Here is a 20,733-nt window from a genome sequence, read left to right as displayed (position 1 = left end):
CTCCCAGCCACACAGAAGACAGGCTAGAGTTGGGGTTCCGTTTTTCTTTCTTTCGAACCTTTACTCTTACCCACGTTAGCGTTCTCTCTGGGCCATGCATAGCCGAAGCAAATGGCTGTATTGACTGAACTTTCCAGTTAGAGAATGCGTTCTACTAATGCGCCCGTGGGTGTACCTGGAGGTGTGTGCGCGTCCTAGTAAAACTCGTGTCTTCATACTTTGTACTGACAGGGAAACTGTGGACACGAAGTATGAAAGTTGCTTACAACATTCTACACAAATTAGGTACAAAGCAAGAGCCCATGGTTCGGCCTGGAGACAGGGTGAGTGCCTTTCAGTCCCCCGTTTGGCATACCGCAGGGCTTGGTGGGAAATGTCCCAGCATTCCGCCTCTTCTCTCCTTTACTACTGTGCATGGCTTCCTTCATGTTTGAGAATCTGTGAAGCGCTTGTCCGGATTCCTCTTGATAAAAGGCCTGTGGCATGGAGCCTCCCATTCTTTCTCCAGCCCCTTCCTTAGGCGGGAATTGAGTCCTGCCGTCCTTCCTCCCTTGGGTGGGTGAGTCCGTCCACCCTGGGTGCTTGGAGAGCGGGCCCCGGTGCTTGTGTTGAAACGGCTGTGCCTGGTCTGTCCCTGCAGGTGGCGCTGGTGTTCCCCAACAACGACCCCGCCGCCTTCATGGTGGCCTTCTACGGCTGCCTGCTGGCCGAAGTGGTTCCGGTGCCCATCGAAGTGCCGCTCACGAGGAAGGTGAGGAGCTGGGTTTCCTTGAAGCCCTCATTGGGGCGGAGGACGGGCGTGGTGGGTGGCAAGGATGTGCCGGGGCGCCTCGCCCTCCTGAGTGGCTAGGATAACAGGCGTGAGCCCGGGGCCCCACTGAGTTTGTTTCCATTTTAAGTTTCAGTTGACGAGGTTTCACTGGATAAAGCACAGTTACTTTATGGGGGGCTGTGCGATGCTTGGTCTTCGTATGCCTCGTTTGAAATCCATGCTGCGTCGTGATGGACTATGGTCACGCCGGGGGCTGGGGGGGAGGGGGGGACGGGTCCCAGGTTCACCTCCTGTCTGTAGGAATCCTCAGCTACCCTGGTCTCCATTCTCACCCCTTCCCCCGGCCTCCATAACCACTGGTCACGTCGGTTGGACTTTCTTAGCAGCTACACAGAAGTGAGATCCGGAGATCCTTGTCGCGTTGTGCTGGGCTCTGTTCACCCAGCATGGCACCCTCCCTCTGTGGAGAGGCTCGGTGAGGTGCCGCTGCGTGCTCTGTATGCCCATTCGTCTGTTGATGGACACGAGGCCCATTCCATTTCGTGGCTGTTGTGAATCATGCTCACTGAGCGTGGGGACGCCGGTGCTCCCCCCACACGGTGATTCTAATTCCGTTGGCTACATTCCTGGTAATAGGCTTGCTGGATCTTACCCTAGTTCTATTTTCGGTTGTTTGGGAAAGGCCCATCCATTCCCCGTCGTGGCTGTGTTGATGTAGCTCAGCACTGGCGGCACGGAGAAGGTCCTCGGCAGCCCCGCGAGGGTGCGGCCTCACCGGCGGCAGATGCCGTCACTCTGGTTCTCACACGCCCTGGGTAGGGGTGCTGAGCGTTACGTACACTGCTGGCAGTTCGCACATCTGCTTTGGACCACTGGGCCCGTGGCACGTGTCAACCCGCCGGCCTCCGAGAGCTTGTCTTAGCTTTAACTGGTCAGATACGTTGGTTCAGATTCAATTCAGAGAGGCACACGCGTGTAAGCGTGAGCAATGACGCGCGTGAACCCTGCCAGTTGCTTTTATCCAGTAGCACTGCGATTGTTTTACCGGCCCTGTGAGAACAAACTATTCTGAATCTTAGACATTACTTTAGTTCCCATGCGCATTTATTTCTTCTCTAACCCCTGGGCTGGGAGGATACGCAGCACAGGAGAAGTGGATGCTCTGTGGTCGTGTTGGGGAGCGGGAGCCGTAGAGAGCCAGCCATGCTTGCTTCCGCATCAGGAAGGCTTGAGTAGCTGAAGGTTCGGGGCCACGCCCGTGCCTGAGTCCGAGCCGAGGGGATTTTCGGGCGTGCAGAGTAGGCCAGCGAATCACCCGGCGGGTGGAAGGCTCCGCCCCGGGCCTGGAAGTCCGGTGCACAGGGCGGCTGGTGCAGAGAGCCGGCAGGTGTGAGAGGATGGCGGCTCGAGCCCTGCGCGGGCTGCGGGCTACGGGACAGGGCAGGGGGCGGGAGGCTGACTGCCCAGGTCCAGCCCAGCCTTCCCAGCGTTCTGTGCCAGCCGGTGTGCCTGCCAGCTGGCTGCAGGGAGCTGCTACAGTGTGGGTCACTCTGTTCATAGGCCAAGAGACTCACTCGCTCGCCCCCTCCCTCCCTCCCTCCCTCCTTCCCTCTCTCCCTCCCTCCTTCCCTCTCTCCCTCCCTCCCTCCTTCCCTTCCTCCCTCCCTCTGTTCCTTCTTCCTTTCCTCCCTCCCTTCCTCCCTCCCTCCCTTCCTCCTTCCCTCCCTCTCTCCCTCCCTCCCTCCTCCCCTTCTTCCCTTCCTTCCTCCCTCCTTCCCTCTCTCCCTCCCTCCTTCCCTTCTTCCCTCCCTCCCTCCCTCCCTCCCTCCCTCCCTCCCTCCCTCCCTCCCTCTTGTACACAGAACAGCTGACATCTGTATATCATATTTATTGACTCCAGGGTGTGTGTGTATTAACGCACAGGTGTAGATGTCCCTGAATCTACATACGAGCTTACAGGTCGGGTATCCGTGTACATGAGTGGAGAGGTGTGCTCATTTATGTGTGCATGCATAGTGCACATAGTGAGGTTACTTGATATGCGTATGTCTATAAGTGTGTATGTGTTGAGAATAATAAATGTGGCCCCACTGGGTGAGCATTGGTAATTGTGATGCTGGATGACGGGCACGTGGATTCTTTATCCATTTTGAAATTTTCCTTTACGTATAATAGAGTTTTTACGTATAATAGGTTGAGGGGCTGGGGATATGGTCTAGTGGCAAGAGTGCCTGCCTCGTATACATGAGGCCCTGGGTTCAATTCCCCAGCACCACATATACAGAAAATGACCAGAAGCGGCGCTGTGGCTCAAGTGGCAGAGTGCTAGCCTTGAGCAAAAAGAAGCCAGGGACAGTGCTCAGGCCCTGAGTCCAAGGCCCAGGACTGGCAACAAAAAAAAAAAGAAATACATAGGTTGATGAACTTAGTGTTGAGAAGGAGAATTCCTTGGGCCAAGTGTCTGGCTCTGCATGGCATGTTGCTATTGTCACCTCGAAACTTGCCCGTCCGCGGTGTGTTTGGGTTGGTTCTGCAAAGGAGCGCCTCCGAGGTTCCTCCGTCCTTGGCGTCTTTCCTTGTGATCGTAGACCATCTCCTGGGAGCGGACGGGCTGGTTCGCCAGCGATCTGAGCCGGCGGGGGCCTGGGTGAGACCGGCGGGGGCTGGGTGCGCAGTTGTGGGGCAGCCGTGGGAGGCGGCTGGAAAGAGAACCGCCTCGCGAGTGGTCGGTGTTTTCTCACGGGGGCTGGCTCCTGGCTGCACTGGCTTGTCTACTGTCATGACTCGAGCAGCGACTGCCAGAGGGACTGTACACTAGGGAGAACTCTCTAGAAAGGAGCGTAACCGGTCAGCCCCTTAGCTGATGGAGAAAGAGGGAAAGTTGAGGGAAGGGCTTGGCGTCAGCTTCCGTGTCGCTCTTCCTAGCGGCTCCTCACGGAGTCTTTGTGGCGGGGGAATTGCCGGCCTGTCGCCCTCGTGACCCTGTGTGTCACCCGCGGTGTGTGTCACCCGCGTGTGCACGGGCTCCCGCCTCCCGCCGGCCGGCTGGGAATGGGACGGGCGTCCCGGGAGCGCTGGCTTCGCTCCAGTCCTCCTGAGGTTTGGCCGCCCGCCCCCTGGCCGCGCCTCCTCTCCAGCCGGCTGGAGTCGGCTGCTGCCTTTCCAGGAGCACGGGGGCGGGGGGGGGGGGGGGCCGCTGGCACGAGGCGCCCTCTCCTCGGGGTCATGACCTTTGCCCCCCCCCCGGCACCCCAGGGGTCAGTGGCTCACCTCGCTGCAGAACCTCCCCTTCTCTCCCGCCCTCTCACTCACGGCTTCCCGTCGCCCGTTTCTAAATGATCTTTTCATTAAGATACGAAGAAGACGGTGCAGGGCCAGACCCCCTCCCCCCCCCCCCCCACCCGCCTCCCCGCGGGGTGAGCAGCGTTTGCTAGGGCCTGCGGCTCCGTCAGGGCCACGGAGGCAGAGTCTCGAGCTCACCGTGGATGTGAATTTTACCACCGTGAGAAAAGTGTGAACGAAGCACTTCAAAGGCTGCGCCTGGCCACCCCGACGCTGCTTCGTTTCCCGGGGAGGGGGGACCACCCAGTCCTGGGGTTGCCCGTAAGCAACTCCGTAAGCAGCGGACCCCTGCCGGGCCGCGCGTGGTCACGCAGCCGTCGGGGGAGTGGAGCCGGGGCTCCTCCACCCCCTTGTGACTTTTTATTCCAGGACCGCAGGCCACTTTAGGGCTTTCGTTTATTTCCCGAATCATCCGCCCAGCGTCCATGCGGGGACAGGTGCGAGTAAAGAAACTGACCCGAACGCCGCCACGCACGGCCGGGTATGCGTGGCCATACGCTTGGTCAAGGAAAACAGTTCCTGGGGCCACTGCAGCTGGAGACAGCCCCACCTGCAGTCCCTGCGTGGAGGGAACATTCCAGAATCAGTGCTGTGCCTCCCTGGGCTCTGCCTAGCGTTTCTCGTGGCAGGTGTGTCACCCGCACCTCCCGGGGAAAGAGAGTTCCAGAGTTAGAGTCGGGGTGGCCACAGGAGGTCCCCGCTGTGCTCCCGGGTCTTCTCTTACCTCGCCCGTCCCGTGGAACTGGCTGAGACCAACGGCAGACCGGGCGCCTCCCGGGCGCTCCGCTGTTCACGCGAAGCCGAGCTGCGCAGTGGCCGTTCTCCACACCCCCATCTTACAGATGAGGGAGCCAGGCCCAGGCGGCCCCCGAACCTGTTCACGGTCACCCAGCCTGTGAACAGCAGGGCGGGGGACCCGTGGTTCCCCACCCCAGGCCGGCGCCTGGAGCCCCCGTCATTCAGGACGAGAGAAGGGTCTTGATGGGGGCGGGGTGGCCACTTCCCCAAGACCTACCTGAGGTTTGGGTCAGGAATGGAGCTGTATTTCGGATCCTTAACTCCCTCCCTCCCCCTCCCCCCCACCAGGACGCAGGGAGCCAACAGATAGGCTTCTTGCTCGGAAGCTGTGGAGTTACTGTCGCCCTCACGAGTGACGCTTGTCACAAGGGACTTCCGAAGAGCCCCACGGGAGAGATCCCGCAGTTTAAAGGTAGGCCCGCGCTGGCCCTGGCCCTCCCGCCCCCTGTGTCCCGGGTGGGCTTGGCGGGGGCCGACCTCCTGGTCCCGCCCTCCGGTGTCACGCGCCGCCGCTCCTCAGCCTGGGCCACGGGGTGGTGATGCGGTGGTGGCTGGGTGCTGTGTCTGGGAGCCATCTTCCGTTGGGTGACGCAGGGACCCACTGGCGACAGGCCCACCGGCGTGGGTGTCCCTCGAGTGCGCCCGCGTGAACAGGGCGGGAGAGCCCTCCTTACCTACAGGGACTCTCTCCTTCCTTCGCAAGGTTGGCCGAAGCTGCTGTGGTTCGTCACCGAGTCCAAGCACCTCTCCAAGCCGCCCCGGGACTGGTTCCCCCACATCAAAGACGCCAATAACGACACGGCCTACATCGAGGTGAGCCGCCAGGCCTTCCCCGGCGCGGGGTCTGAGCCTCGGGAGGCCGACGTGGGGGGGGGGGCTCTGTCTCCGGAAACCACGTCCCCCGCGCGCCGGTTTTGTCTCGTTCCATTCAGTACAAGACGTGTAAGGACGGCAGCGTGCTGGGCGTGACGGTGACGCGGATCGCGCTGCTGACGCACTGCCAGGCGCTGACGCAGGCGTGCAGCTACACGGAAGGTGAGGCTCGGCGGGCCTCGTGAGGCGCGGGCCCAGCCCTGTCTGGGGGTGACCTTCCGGACGGTTCCGTGAGGGTCTGGGCTCGGGTAGCACCGCAGAGCCCGGCAGGTGGGCCGGCCTCCACGGCAGGTGCGGGGCTGAGGCGGGAAGGCCGGGGCGGGCGCGGGGCTGAGGCGGGGAGGCCGGGGCGGGCGCGGGGCTGAGGCGGGAAGGCCGGGGCGGGCGCGGGGCTGAGGCCGGAAGGCCGGGGCAGGCGCGGGGCTGAGGCGGGAAGGCCGGGGCAGGCGCGGGGCTGAGGCGGGGAGGCCGGGGCGGGGCGCGGGGCTGAGGCGGGAAGGCCGTGGCGGGCGCGGGGCTGAGGCGGGAAGGCCGGGGTGGGCGCGCTGGCTGGGACGGCTCGCGGCCAGGTTGCTCCCGGGCCCGCGGTCAGAGCCCCTTCTCTCCGTGTCCTCATGTGGCGCTAAAAGACACGGCTCGCCCGCCCGGTGTGCTGTGCGTTACCTCCGCTAAGGCCGTCTCCAGACGCAGTCACGGGAGGCCGGGGGTTCGCCGTGTGGGGTCGAGGCACATGGCTCAGTCCGGAACGTTCCTGTGTGTTCATCCCTGGCTGTACAGGAGTGTTATCTTTCAAAGCTTTGAAAGGCTATGGTCAGACGCCAACGGCTCACACCTATAGGCCTTTCTACCGAGGAATCTGAGATCCAAGGATTGGGGTTCAAAGCCAGCCCTGGGACACGCATCTTGGAGACTCTTACTTATCTCTAATTAGCCATCAGGGAGCCAGAAGTGGAGGTGGGGTTCAAGGGGTAGAATACCAGCTTTGAATAAAAAGGCCAAGCGAGAGCATGAGGCTGTTTAAGCCCTTGTACCAGCACATACACCCCCCCCCAATTAAATAAGTAGTGCTTATGTTCGCCTACCCTCACCAGTTGAATGAGAAGCTCTGCAGGTGGATTTTCTAAGGTGGCAGGGCATAGCCTTCCACAGTGGGGAGCAGCCACATGGTGTACGCTCTTTCCCCTTAATTGGGATGGGTATGGGAGGCACAGAAGTAACCATGGTAACAGCTCTAAACTGGACCTCGAGAAGGAAGGACTAAAGCAGAGCCCTCTGACCTTCTGGCTTGTCATCTCTGACTCCTATACAGAGTCCTATACAGAGTACGGCCACAGAAGACAGGCAGACAGACAGACACACAGACACACTCACAGACACACACACACACACACACACCCTTGATCTCTCACTGGAACCTGAACATGCTGTTAGTGTCACCCTTCCACGTGAGAGTGAGATGCTTTGCTTTGCTTTTCCCTCCTGCTTGCATGCTTTCCTCTTCTCTTTCGTTCTCTGTCTTAAAAACGCTAAGGGATCTAGGGTGCTTTCTTGGAGCATCTTTGTTTTTAAAGCCCCGCTGGCTGGTAACCCTTCCATGTTTTAGCATCAGAGCAGAGCGCTAGGACTTGATACTGAGCCCTCGTCACACATCAAAAGAGGGAACAGGTGAGCGTGTAACAGCCACAAGCACTCGCGGTGGTGAGTGACGGCCACGGAGTGCGTGTGCAGGCACCTAAAGCCTTTGTGCACCTGGGCGGGCGAGCGAGACGTCCAGGGGACTTCCGGCCTCACGAGCAGAGGGCTCCCCAGCGTGTCCACCATGGACCACGCAGAAAAGACAGAGAGGGGGACATAAACCCTCAAAAGAAGACACGGGAGTTTTTGAGGGTTGTGCCGGTGGCTCTTGTCCCCCACGTCGCCGCCTGGATTTCCACCTAGAACACCCTCCACCCTCCAGGCCTGGCCAGTGCTTTCTACCGCAGGGAGCCAAGTCTGCCACGCGCGCGTGGGTGAAGAGGTTGTGAAGTGACGGCCTGCCGCGGGGCACCGAGCTCCCCTCCCCGGCCCGGGGGAGGGGGGTGGTCCCTGCCCCCGTGCCCGCCTGGTCGGGGCCATTCTTGTAATTCTGCTTCTCGCGCAGCCGAAACCATCGTGAACGTGCTGGACTTCAAGAAGGACGTGGGGCTCTGGCACGGCATCCTGACGGTAAGCGGCCCGCCACACCTGTCACGCCAGTGGCCCCGCGGGCAGCACACGCTGTCCGTCTCCAGCGGGAGCACCCCCCAAGGAAGTGGCCAGTCTGCGAGATGCGCTGGGCCCTCTCGTGTGCCAGCCCACAGTTGCCTAAGAGAAGGCCAGCCCAGCACCACGCCCGCCCGCCCGCCCTCGAGGACGAGGCCAGCCCCCCCCCCAGGCCTCGGGGTGCCCCGTGGACCCACCCTGTGAGGACGAGGCCAGCCCCCCCCCCACCATGGGCCTCTCGATGCCCCGTGGGCCCACCCTGTGAGGACGAGGCCAGCCCCCCACACACACAGGCCTCGGGGTGCCCCGTGGATGCACCCTGTGAGGACGAGGCCAGCCCCTCACCACGGGCCTCGGGGTGCCCCGTGGGCGCACTGGCCTGCTCTGGCGCGTGTGTCCATTCTGGTCATCCCATTCGAGGAAGCGACTTTTTGACCCGTCTAGAAGACTGAGCGTGGTTAAGACAAAGTTTCCATTCTTCTTTATGTTTCAAGGTCACATTTTATTAATTTGGTGAAATGAAACTTGTTATAATATACCAGGAAAAATGGATCTTTAATGATCCAAAAGGCTATTGAAATGTGTGTTCGTTTAAAAGGTTTTTATTTACAATTGGCACACAGTGACACACATTTACATAGTACAGTGTGACATTTCCACACATGTATGAAGTGTAAATATCAGATGAAGACAAATGGCGTATCTGTCACTCTCGAGTATATAACCTTTCTCTGTCTTGAACACATTCAGAATCCTCTCTGCTAGCTATTTTGAAATACTCAGTTTTGTCAGCCATCATTACCCCGTGCTGCAGAACACCCTGTCCCCTTACATCGTCCCCACCCTGCCCCTTCCAGCCAGGGGTGACGAGATCAGGGTTCCAGGTGAGTGAGGACACACGGTGCTTGTCTTTGTGTGCGTGGCTCCTTTCACTTAGCACAGTACTCCGTGTGGATCGGAGGTAGGAGTCTCACGCAGTTCCCTGTCCCCGGACTGGCTTGGAACCGCGATCCTCAGATCTCAGCTTCCTGAGTAGCTAGGATGAAGCCCGTGCCCGGCTTACTTTCTGTAGTTTTGAGGAATCTCCGCATCATTTCCCGTAATTTCTGTAGTAACACATGCTTCCCCTCTCTCTGCTTCTTTTTATCAGCATTTCTTTTCTCTCTCTCTTTTCTTTCTGGTAGTAGCCAATCCCCTTGAGGCGAGATGATAACTTATTGTGAAGTTGATTCATATTTCCCTGGTTAGTTGAATAGAAACTTACTGATTCACACACTTCGGGGCCATTTGTCTGTCTTCTTTTGGGAAACCTCTGTTGAGGTCATCTCGGTTAGCTTACAGCTTTATTAAGAAAAGGGTTTCAACTTAAATTCTTTGAGTCTGTCTGGAGTGGTTGAGGAAAAGCAGACGCGGAGAGGATGGAGTAGCCATTGGGATGCCACTCTTACAGCACGCACAGGGACGCACACACGCGTGGGTACACGATTACCAAAGTGGATCTGCCCTGTGTGATTCTTCTGCCTTGGAGCCCCTCTTCCTCCTGGGATGAGCCCCCCGCCCCCGCCCCCCGCCTCACCTCCCGTCTGCCCCTTCGTTTCAGAGCGTCATGAATATGATGCACGTCATTAGCATCCCATACTCGCTGATGAAGGTGAACCCCCTCTCCTGGATCCAGAAGGTCTGCCAGTACAAAGGTGGGTCCCCCCGCCCTGCCCCATGGGTGGGGTGTCCGGGTGACGGGGAGGAGCCGCCCTCCCCCTCGCTCCCCTCTTCCGGGATGAGCCGGTGTGAGAGAGCGGCACGCGGTAAGCTTCGCTTTTCTTCCTAGCGAAAGTGGCTTGCGTGAAGTCGAGAGACATGCACTGGGCGCTGGTGGCCCACAGAGATCAAAGAGACGTCAACCTGTCCTCGCTCCGCATGCTGATAGTGGCCGACGGCGCCAACCCCTGTGAGTGAAGAGGGAGGGGGGAGGGGCGGGGGGCGGGGGGAGGGCACGCCGCGGCCGTCCCGGGCTCCCGCCTCCGTCTCGCCGTTGAGGTGGTGCTTTAGAAGAGTTCCCCGGTGTTATTTGCGGTAGCCCAAAAGCAGGATGGTTAAGAACGGCACGTTTGTAGGAGACAAACATGGGGTTGGTCTGGGGCTGAAGGGAAAATCCTGGGGTTTTTAAGGAAAAATTCTGGTTCTATAGACAAAAACACCAACAACTTGCTTTTTAAATTGTATTTTCTCAGCTGCAAAATGACCTCCCCATCTTAAAGTTCTTTGAGGATTGAATGAGGTATTCCTTAAACGGAGTGCCTGGTCCTCCAGAAATGCTAACCGTGCCTTTTGGTAGCTGTGTCAGTCAGGAGATGTATTCATTAACAAATCCGGTAACCAGAAATTCCCAGCGGAAGTAAATTAGCACTTCTACAGGATACTGTTAGCATTTTCATCAGCTGAAACAAGCACCTTGATAGTGTGGTTTTTATGAAGAGAGTACATTAAGTGAGAAGCCACGTAGAATCAAATGGAATTGTTTCCGACCACTTTGGTAAAATGTGTGCCCTATATTTTTTAACAAGTGCAACACTGTATTATTTCCTAATGATCCAAGTGGTCAAATAAACCAATAACTTAGTTTTAGAAATAAATGATTCTTTTATTTACAAAATAATGGATATTCTGTGAGCTAACCAAGTAAGTAATTATTTTAAGTCCGTAATACTACAGAACAATAGATTTTTGCATAAGGCAAAGTAAATCTGCATTTGGAAATAGTCAATTTGACATCTTCCTAGTAATCTTAGTCTCAGTCTCATTTCAGGTTAATATGGCGAAAAGTGTTCACTTAGCTAAGTGTGGATTTATGCATTTCTTGGAACTCACATGTGGAAAATAGTAAAGCAAGTTTCAGCACTTACTAAAGCCAATGTCTCAGTCCACAAAAATGTGGAAGCTATGTTTTTCATTGTTGACCTCTGTAAGTTTGAGAATACCACCTTTCATTCAAACCTCAATGCTAAAGTTGAATTCCATGAATTATTTCTCCTTGCTGCCTTAACTTCTTTTTGTGCTCAAATCCCAACTCCCGACGCATGGGCTACTCTCGGGCGTGCTCCCGTCACGCGCGGTGCTGCCCGGGGCTCATCGGTGTCCTTCTCTCCCTCCAGGGTCTATTTCTTCTTGCGACGCGTTTCTCAATGTCTTCCAAAGTAAAGGCCTTCGGCAGGAGGTCATCTGTCCCTGTGCCAGCTCGCCGGAGGCGCTCACGGTGGCCATCAGGAGGTACGGGGCCGCGTGGGTTACCGTCGACGGCCGGAGAGAGTCGGGGGGCCGAAGCCTGCCCCGGGGGCTCGGCGGTCATAGCGGTCCGCGTGCCGTGCGAGGAGAGGAACGGGCCCGACCTCTTCGAGATGAGCGCATTTCTCTCCTAGGAGCCAGACGGGCTTCTTCAGAGTCACTCGTCCCGATGGATTAGTTAGAAAGCCGGTTCTCGTCCTCTGCCGCTTCGTCGTCTCTTGTGGGTTGGTGGAACTCCCGGTAGGAGCGTGCAGAATCGGTGCTCTCCCGCACTGGCGGGCTACTCCGGGTTTTGTGGCCGTGTATCGGCTGCTGGTGTCATGCAGGGGCGGAGTAGAGTAAGCGCTGGAGGAGGCGGGATGCGGGCGGCCAGGCGTGTGCTGCCGTGTGCACGTCCCGTGTTGTCGTTGCTTTCCACCGTCTGGAGCGTCGCTCTTACACACTCCCGGTTTCTGTAGCCTTTGAGCGGCGTGGGGGGACGTGGAAGGCTGTCTGTCTGCGTGCGGTGAGCAGGTACCCACAGCCAGAGCGGCGTGGGGGGACGTGGAAGGCTGTCTGTGTGCGGTGAGCAGGTCCCACAGCCAGAGCCACGGGTTTCCTGGGAGCCCTCCCTGGACTCGGCAGTCCTCCGAGCCACGGCATCCCGCGTCGCCCCAGCCGAACAGCACGGGGCCTGGGAGGGAAGCGGACGTGGAGGGGAGGCCTGTATCCTGCCAGGGCGCGGAGATGGAAAGTGCTCCGCGTAGTGAACAGTCCAGTTGGAGTTGGGTGTCGTTCATCCATTTACTTTCTCAGTTATCAACGCTGATGTGAGGAAGGAGAGTGAGCACTGTGTAAGTGCTTACAACTTAGTTTTCAGTGCTTTTGTGTTCCATCTCTAAATAGGTTTCTTTCCTGCGGAGCACAGATGTACTCTATTGTAAGAATGGATGGCACAGAAAACTCAGTGTACAAATGGCAGTGCTATTGTATTACTAAAAGATTAGGTTTTCCAAAAATAGCTCACTGGAAGAGTTTGAGAAAACTTGTGCTGCTTTTAGATGTTTATTACTCTGTTCTTTGCTCGATTTCAGGACTCTGAAAGTCTTAACTGTATCAGAAGCCACTTTAATCTTGGTTCAATCAAGAATTAGGGCTACCATAACGTTTACATCGATGGTGGAACGTGGTATCTTGTGCCGGAATCCAGTCTTCCGTTCTTAGGAAGATTATACTAGGATTGTGTGATGAAGCATAGTTCTCTATCACACAACTGTTGTTCCGAGATCACTTTTTACACGTGGACCTGATGTGTGTGCCGCAAGTGGTTACCGAGAGGATTGCGCCTCCGGTGCCGGTCGCAGGCCCGGAGTCAAGGTTTGCGTCCGTTCTGCCAGTGGTCGCCCACATGACCCTGGGCAAGACACTGCCTCCATGGCTTCAGGCTCAACACACACACACACACACACACACAGCCCTTCCTGTTTCCCAGCTAGTCTCTTAATTTGATGTCACTAAGCGCTTTCCTAAGTGCCTGCCGCGTGCCCGGCAGAGTTCTCCTCCCGTGAGCCTCTCCCCACCGGCCCCAGCACGTGGAGACGTCATCAGCAGCCCACCAACCACGTGCACAGAGCATTTCAGACGCCAGTGACGCTTCCCCCTGGCTTTCGCTGGGCTCGCGGAACAGTGTGTTCCGGAAGTCACGCGGCGGCACAGCCCTCCTTTGGGGCTGCCGAGAGGCTGTGGCAACCACGCACGCCAGCGCCAGGCCGGTGGCCCCGGAACCAAGCCGGGCAGCCCCACGCTCCGAATACGCTGGGAAAGGTTCGGTTCTTCCCTCGTGCCATTGGTGGCTAGGCAAAGTGACTTTGTGGTCTGTAACACACACAACCAAAAGGTGTGACAACAACCTGAAGGAAATCTCTTCCTCAGCCCCGCCAGCCCCGCGCCCTGTCGCCCTGTCGCCCGTGCTGTCCAGCCCGGTTTTCAGAGCAACGTCACAAGGTCTTCTCTGGTTGATGTATTCGGTGGTGGTGTTTTTCTCAATCAGATCCTCTCCCTCCCGCGGGGCATTGGGTGCGTTCCCTTCTTCATCTTCCGCCCTGCCACTGGCGGTGTGGGGGGATGTGGGCGTGGCCAGAGGCTGCCGCCACGGTTGTGTCCCACGGCGTGCGGGTGTAAGCTTGTGTCTATGTGACATAATGTGTCACAGCATCCTGGTGAGATGTACTGGCCGTGTGATACGGAAGGGTAATGAAAATGCGTAGGACAGAGAGGATCCATTGGTGTTCTAAGCCCTGCCGTCCTTCCTTATTGACTTCATGATATTCATAAGCATCCATGATCTAAAAAAACATCCAGAATGGTCTAAAATCGGCTGGTGCAGAATTCCATGTGTGGTCTCACGTGACAGGTCACAGCAAGAGCAGGGGCCCGCAGCCGCCCATGGGTTATGCAGTGTCCCCGACGAAAGAAGACGCCCGGGCCCCTTGCGCATGGAGGGTCCTTTTCCACGCGCACGCAGACCTCCCCCGCCCCCCCCCCCCCCGGGCCGAGCCTGCTCAGCGGTGATGACATAGCGCACACGCGCGGGCCAGAGCCTGTGGAGGTTTCCCCACGGCCCCTCCCCAAGGCCCAGCGAGTCACTTGCTGTATGCCTTTGAAAGAAACACGCGTGTTAAGACCACAGCAAGCCAAACTCCTGGAGGAAACCAGCCAGTGTTGTATGCGGCAAGCGTCTTGAAGCGGGTGGTGTTCGAACAACAGTTGTGGATGGCCTGAACAAACGGTGATACACTTGATGGAGTTCTGTGCCGAAAGACACGAACAGAGCTTACGAAAACGAAGCCAACTTCATGGAGCTAAGAGGACCGCCCTAAGCCGGGCACTGGTGGCTCACGCCTGTCATCCTAGCTACTTGGGAGGCTGAGCTCTGAGGGTCGCTTGGAAGCCAGCCTGGGCAGGAAACAATGAAACTCTGATCTCCAATAAACTACTGGAAAAGCCAGAAGAGGCACTGGGATGCAAGTGGTAGGGGGACAGCACACAGGCCCAGAGTTCAAGCCCCAGGCCCTGCAAAAATAAACAAGGGCTGGGGATATAGCCTAGTGGCAAGAGTGCCTGCCTCGGATACACGAGGCCCTAGGTTCGATTCCCCAGCACCACATATACAGAAAACGGCCAGAAGCGGCGCTGTGGCTCAAGTGGCAGAGTGCTAGCCTTGAGCGGGAAGAAGCCAGGGACAGTGCTCAGGCCCTGAGTCCAAGGCCCAGGACTGGCCAAAAAAAAAAAATAAAATAAAAAATAAACAAACAAATGCATAAGTGTAAACAGCTTTGGCACATTCTGTGAAGGCTTTTTAAGTAGGGGTCTTGGAAAATACTCTATGGCTCTTGGTGCATGGACAAAATGAATACCTTGTTAAGTGTCACCGTGAAGTCCCTGGATGTAGTCTTTGCCGTTCTCTTGAGGTTTAATGCTGGTACTTTTTAAAGGAAAACAAGCATGTGGTTGTGACACCGTGAGTACCTTTCAGAGAAAGGCCTAGAGCCGACTAATTACACCGGGTTTGCAGGGATTGAAGGACTAACGTTGCTTTTATGTTGTCATCCAAGCAAATTGTGTCCTGTGTTTAATAATCTTGCAGAGATAGCTTGTTCTGCCCCGGTAATGAAGACGGGATTGGACTTGCAGTAAACAGCGCAGTGCGGCTGATTGCTGGCCGGGCTTTCAGTCCACTTAATTAAAAAATGATACTTCACCATTATCTCCAGTAATCAGTGGAGCCACAGCTGCAGATGCATTTGCTCTCTACGGTAGACTTGTGGCCCTTCTGGACCGGGTGTCACTCGGTGACGAGCCAGGCGGGCGGGAGTCGCAGGCGGAAGGATCCAGAGGGCCGCGGGCCGCGGACGAGCGGGTGGCGCCTGCAGCCGACCTTCCTGGGATCCGCGGACCTGCTCCTGCGGGGCTCCGGGCTGCGGCGTGGGCGATCCGCCCGTAGCTTCTCGGATAAGGCACGGGGCACGCCTCTCCCACCAAAGGTCACGTGCCGGCAGGCTCTGGGGCGTAGAGAATCCACGAAACCTCCACGCATCCAGGGGCGGGAGGCAGGGGCGCTTGCCCAGCCCTGGCAGCTGGATCCGGTGAGGGCAGAGGAGAGGGAGCAGACTGGCGCCCAGGTACCGGGTGACGGCGACACGCCAAGCCCGGCCACGCCTCACCCTGCCCGTGTCTCCTTCAGAGCGGGGCCATCTTCGCGGCGGTGACCGGTTTTCACGGTAGGATGGGCGAGATCTCCTCCAGGCATACGTTGGAGAACTGCAAGTAGTGAGAGCAGGAGATGTGGCTACCCCCATGTGCGTCTGTTTGTTTGTCTCCGTGTGTGTCTGCTTCCGGGCGTGCCAGGCAATGGCACGCGCCCACACTGTTGTCGGTGACATCTGAGGACTTCCTGCGTGAGCGGTTTCCTGGGTGCTGTGGTTTGGGCCTGGCCCTGCCTTTCTTCTCCCCTCCCTGCCCCCCCACATCCTCTGCATTTGACGGCTGGTCCCCGGAGTCCTGGGTGCAGAGCACTTGGAGGTGGAGCTGCCGGTGGCAGCTGTGGCTTTGTGAGAGGAAGAGGAGACGCCCTGGCCCTGCCTGGGGCTGTGCCCTGCGCCCTCTGGGATGGGGCTCAGGTCCCCGCTGGACGCTGGCCCCGCGGCCTTCAGAAAAGGGCCCGCGGAAGCCAGTGTTCTCTCAAGTCACCAGTGTGCGCCATTCCCCCATCGCCACAGAGAGCAAGTCCAGACACTCGGTCCTTCACGCGATGTCTCCTCTAGTCCTGCCGCCATCCCTTAATGTTTCGCATGAACTCTCTTTGACTCAAGAAGAGAGAGATATTGGGGAAACTTGGACTTGTGGCGCCTCAATTCATCAGAAGGATTATGAAACAAGGACAAATTGGAAAGTGAAAATCAGGAGATTGTTTTTCTGTCCCCAAATCTGCTGTCCAAGGCTATTTTATTTCTAGGCTACAGAGAACAGAATTGATTTTTTTTGAAAGCTATGATGTGAAAGCTTTTTCAACTGAAATAAAATGTTCTTGACCTTTTTAACTACAAGGTACCCTTTCAGGGCCTTGATGCTTCAGAAATGAGCAGTAATGATTATGAATCTAACAGTAATGAAGACAGTCATCCTAGAGAATAATGAAGTTATCCCAAGCCTCCATAGCCTTCATCTGCAATTAGAGAGCAAAGCAGAAGAAAAGACAGATGCGGGCCGGGGGGGGGGGGGGTGGGTTGGCACTCTCCAGTGCACATCTGATGTGAAAATTAACTGGTTTCTGCCTGGGACACAAGCAGGGACCCGGGTAAAAAGGAGTCGACCTGAGTCTGTGGATTAAAGTGGGCCTTTAAAAGCCCTGATCACTGCTCAAAGAGAAGTACCCTTGGAGATCTCTCTGTGTAATGTTCCAGTACTGGAGTTTGAACTCAGGGCCTTGCACTCTGGCTGGGCTTTCTTGCTCATGGATAGGACTCCACCACCTAGAATCATGCCTCCAGCTCAGCTTTTTGCTAGTCATTCTTGGAGATGGAGTCTTGCGGCCTTTTCTGCCTGGGCTGGCTTTGAACCTCAATCCTCCCAGACTCAGCTTCCGGAGTAGCTAGAATGATAGGTGTGTTCCACCACCAGGGCAGGCTGGATGCATTCCGAAGGAAGATAAAAATTTGGTGAATTTATCTAAAGCTTCGATAACATCTTAAAACCTTCTCTGACCACGAGATAGGTCTGGAATGAGGATGACTAAGTAAATGACAGTGTGACTGACCACTCGCATTTAAGAGTATATTCTCTCCTGGGGTGTGTGTGTGTGTGTGTGTGTGTGTGTGTGTGTGTGTGTGTGTGTACTTAAATTGTTCTCTGAGTCTGGGAGTGTGGGAGATCTTCTGCCTAGCCATCGTAAGGCCCTGAGTTCAAACCTCAGTACCAGAAAAATCAGCGATAGCCCCAATTCTGTACTGAAATTCTTCTCCTGGCTCTAACCTGTACGTTGCTTATTAAGACATGGAAAATACCAACGAGACAAACAGAAAGCAATTGATAAAACATTAGTGAAGTGTCATCTAGCTTTTAACCACACACACACACAACACCATATGTAAATAGTAAATTCATCAAGAAAGAAAAGTCCGAAGACTGCCCAGGGAGCTGGGCGGGCAAGGGGGTCCAGGGGGCTGCTCAGCCCTGGGGAGGACGCCCACCTCACCCTCTCCCTGACTGTCCAGGGAGCTGGGCAGGCGAGGGGCTGCGGGGGGGCCCTCAGTTGTCTTGGGTTCGCCCCTGGTGAGTTCACGTGGCGCTCGTTTCTGTGTGTCCGGCCCTGCCCGCCGCTGCGTTTTCCTCCTCCCTTCTCTGAGTACCGCCGCCGCCCGCGTGTGTCCCTGAACTCAGCTGAGCTGGTTCTCCTCGTCACCCACTCTTGGGGAGACGCGCAGAACGGCCTACATCATCGGGGGGGGGGGGGGGAGGCGTCATTTAGTCTCTGCACTCACTCTGGAGGCTGACGAACGCGTCTCTGCTAGCCAGGGCCAAGTTTACTGTTCCTGGTTATTAAATGTTGCTGGATCTCCCCGAGTTCTGCTCGCCAGTCCGTGTTCTTCACTTCCCCTCTGTAGTCTGCCTCTCTAGAATTTTCTTTCATTTATTTCCTGAGGATGTAGACAGGGAGAAAGGAAGAGGACCTAACCGGGCTCATTCTCAAGGGAACACAGACCGGAGCAAGGAGAACCGTCTCCTTTCCAGGTCGGGAAACGTTTTCCAGTTAGATTATTGGTGTTGGCAGGAGGGAGCGGGACATTGGGCCGAGCCGCCGAGCGCCGAGGCTCCACGCAGATTCTCAATTGGACTCCGCGTCTCGCTCTGCCCCTGTGGCCTTGGGCGGCTCGCGGTCTCCCCTCTGCTGTAGCTCACGCGGTCTCCCCTCTGCTGTAGCTCACGCGGTCTCCCCTCCACGCAGCTCACGCGGTCTCCCCAACGCGCAGCTCACGCGGTCTCCCCTCCGCGCCGCTTGCTGTAGCTCACGCGGTCTCCCCTCCGCGCCGCTTGCTGCCTGGAAGCGCTGCACCAGCACCACACAGATGGTGCTCGCTGAGAACTCCCGGGGCGGGGCGGGGCGGGGCGGGGCGGGGCGCGCTCAGCGTGGGAGTCCGGAGACGTCCACATCGTTTTCAGCGCAGATGGGTTTTGATTCTCCGGGTGTCTTTCTGCAGGTATAGCTAGAAAAGTTTCCCGCTATATGAAAATCAAATGAGGATCAAGGATCACCTGCTCATATCATTGTATCCAGTGTAACGGTTAAAACAGCTGAACTCACGGGGGTCTACTCGTACACACCTTATTTGTGCAAACACACAGATTCACATGGAAAGATGCACCGCTGAATTTGGTAAAAACAGCAAGTTGCAGGAGAGTGTGCACGTTGTCATTCTGCCTCTCTGTAAGAACACACGTGTCCGCTTATGTACATAATTGACTTGCCGGTGCGCGCGCCGGAAAGTATCGATGGGCTACTGCTGGGGCAGGGACAGGATCGCGAGGCAGCCGGGACATTGACAGGGCCTTTGCCTTTTTTGCCCTAGTGGTAGCTTTGTGTATGCAAAAGATGTATGGTGTGTGAACCATTTGCTCTTGCGTTTTCCTTAAAAGCTGTTGTGAACCGAGGGGTGCACGAGGTCCCGGGGCTGGAGGCAGGAAAATGTCCCGGAGGGAGGGCGGTGGGCTGGGGCTGGGTCGGCGCCGGCTCTGCCTCTGCTCTGGCCGGTGGCATCGAGAGTTGCACGTGCCTGTCCGCCTGCCTGTGTGCCTGTGCTTTGCAGATCTGCGAAGAAAGGGCCACGGGGTTGCTTGCGTTTTCTGACTCGCAAGGGAATCCATTAAGCATGAGTGGATGGTAGATTAAATGGTCAAAGGTTAGTATCATCCGTTTACATTTCCTGTGAATACCTCCAGTTCTCATAACTCTCATTTTAGGAACGTAATAGAAAATTTCCTGTAGCAGACACGTTTATCAACTTCGGGTATTACATCCACAAGTCTGACTTCTCAACTATTGTTAGATGTAGAGAAAGAGAATGTCGTAATGGAGATAGCAGCAAAGGTCACATGGCGAGATGTTAAAGGAGGACCGTCCTCCTGGCTCTCAGTTGTCAGACCTTCTAGCTACCACGTACCCGTGTCCAGAGTCTTCTGGAATCTGGAATAGTCACGGCTACTACGAGATTTTGCTAACGTGCAGTGTAGATTTTTAAAGGAACAAATCGGACTCTAAATTATCTTGAAATGATTTAAGTTTGCATCTGTGAAGCTAGCATGTAAGATCCCTGAGGCTATCATGACAACCACAAATACGATCCTATCTTAGGTGCTAGGGCAGGGAGATCATTTCACCCATAGCTTATCATTTCTGACTTTCCTGTTGCACCTCTGGAGGACTGTGATGGGCAGGGGAGATGAGTACGTTTTGCGTTGAGAGTTTCAATTTGTTGATGGTCTCTGGAAAAGCAAAGGCCAAAAGGCTAACCGACGGTCCCTTGGTTTGAGCTCATCACACCAGGCAGTTTCTTGTGGTTTTATTGTTCCGGCCGATGTTTATCTCTGCTTTATTCTACCTGTTTTAGTTCCTGTAGATAGAATAACTGTTATTTCTACATTACTGTATTCAAACAAGACCTCCTCTTGTACATTTTACACTTCATATTGCCCTGGTTTTCTCTTTGGGCTCATTAAAAACCCTTTAATACATTAATGCTGAAGAGGAAACTCACATTGATAGTCCAACTTTGAGATCTTCAAACCACATTGAAGATTTGTGCGTAGAAAGCTGTAGAACAAATGCTGCGTTTTCCTGGATTGAAGTCTCCCACTTAGCTGCATGTGGAATCTTCGGTTGTCAGAGACGAAAGCCGTGGTCTTAGGGAAATATTTTTATTCATTCACCGACCCCAGTTCAGCCAACAGAGACTTATCACTAGGTACGGTTCCGGGGATGGGACTCAGCGTACCACACCCGACTGGCCGCTCCCCGGGGGGTTGGGTGACCGGGGCGGGCGGGGGGGGGGGGCCTCCCACGCGGTCTGCAGGCACGGGCTGTGGAGACAGGAGTGCTGGGGTGGGGGTGGATTTCTGTGCAGAGCGGGCAGTCCCGTCACTAAGCGAGCCTCCGGGAGGAGGACAGGGCTCTGTGGACGCTCGCTGGAGGAACATTCTGGGTAAAGGCAGAGTGTAAATATCAGTTTAGAGGGGCTCATGGAACATGGCGCGTAAACCTGGACAGGCTGGGCAGTCAGGATTCCCGCCGTCTCCGTTGGCTCGTCTGTATCCTTAGCTTTCTTCCCCTTCGCCTTTTGCGAGACTAGGAAATCACACCTCGACAGATCCGGAGCGGGGTAGGGGTGCGTGGG

The 20,733-nt window shown here is 56.3% G+C and overlaps 1 protein-coding gene across 1 annotated transcript in view; it reads left to right on the top strand.

The window, feature by feature from the left end:
• The window catches only part of Dip2c (disco interacting protein 2 homolog C), a 223,491-nt gene that overhangs the window by 168,632 nt on the left and 34,126 nt on the right, over window positions 1-20,733 (top strand). Inside the window, 9 exon segments of the mRNA XM_048367810.1 lie at window positions 232-323; window positions 641-751; window positions 5,201-5,324; window positions 5,616-5,725; window positions 5,845-5,947; window positions 7,926-7,990; window positions 9,627-9,720; window positions 9,855-9,974; window positions 11,179-11,293. Of these exon segments, the coding sequence (XP_048223767.1) occupies window positions 232-323; window positions 641-751; window positions 5,201-5,324; window positions 5,616-5,725; window positions 5,845-5,947; window positions 7,926-7,990; window positions 9,627-9,720; window positions 9,855-9,974; window positions 11,179-11,293 (934 nt within the window).

Source organism: Perognathus longimembris, chromosome 18 (genome assembly GCF_023159225.1).
Source record: "Perognathus longimembris pacificus isolate PPM17 chromosome 18, ASM2315922v1, whole genome shotgun sequence".
In the NCBI taxonomy this organism is placed as follows: domain Eukaryota; kingdom Metazoa; phylum Chordata; class Mammalia; order Rodentia; family Heteromyidae; genus Perognathus; species Perognathus longimembris.
Note: the sequence above shows the minus strand (reverse complement) of the source record. Positions and strands in the feature narration are given on the sequence as shown.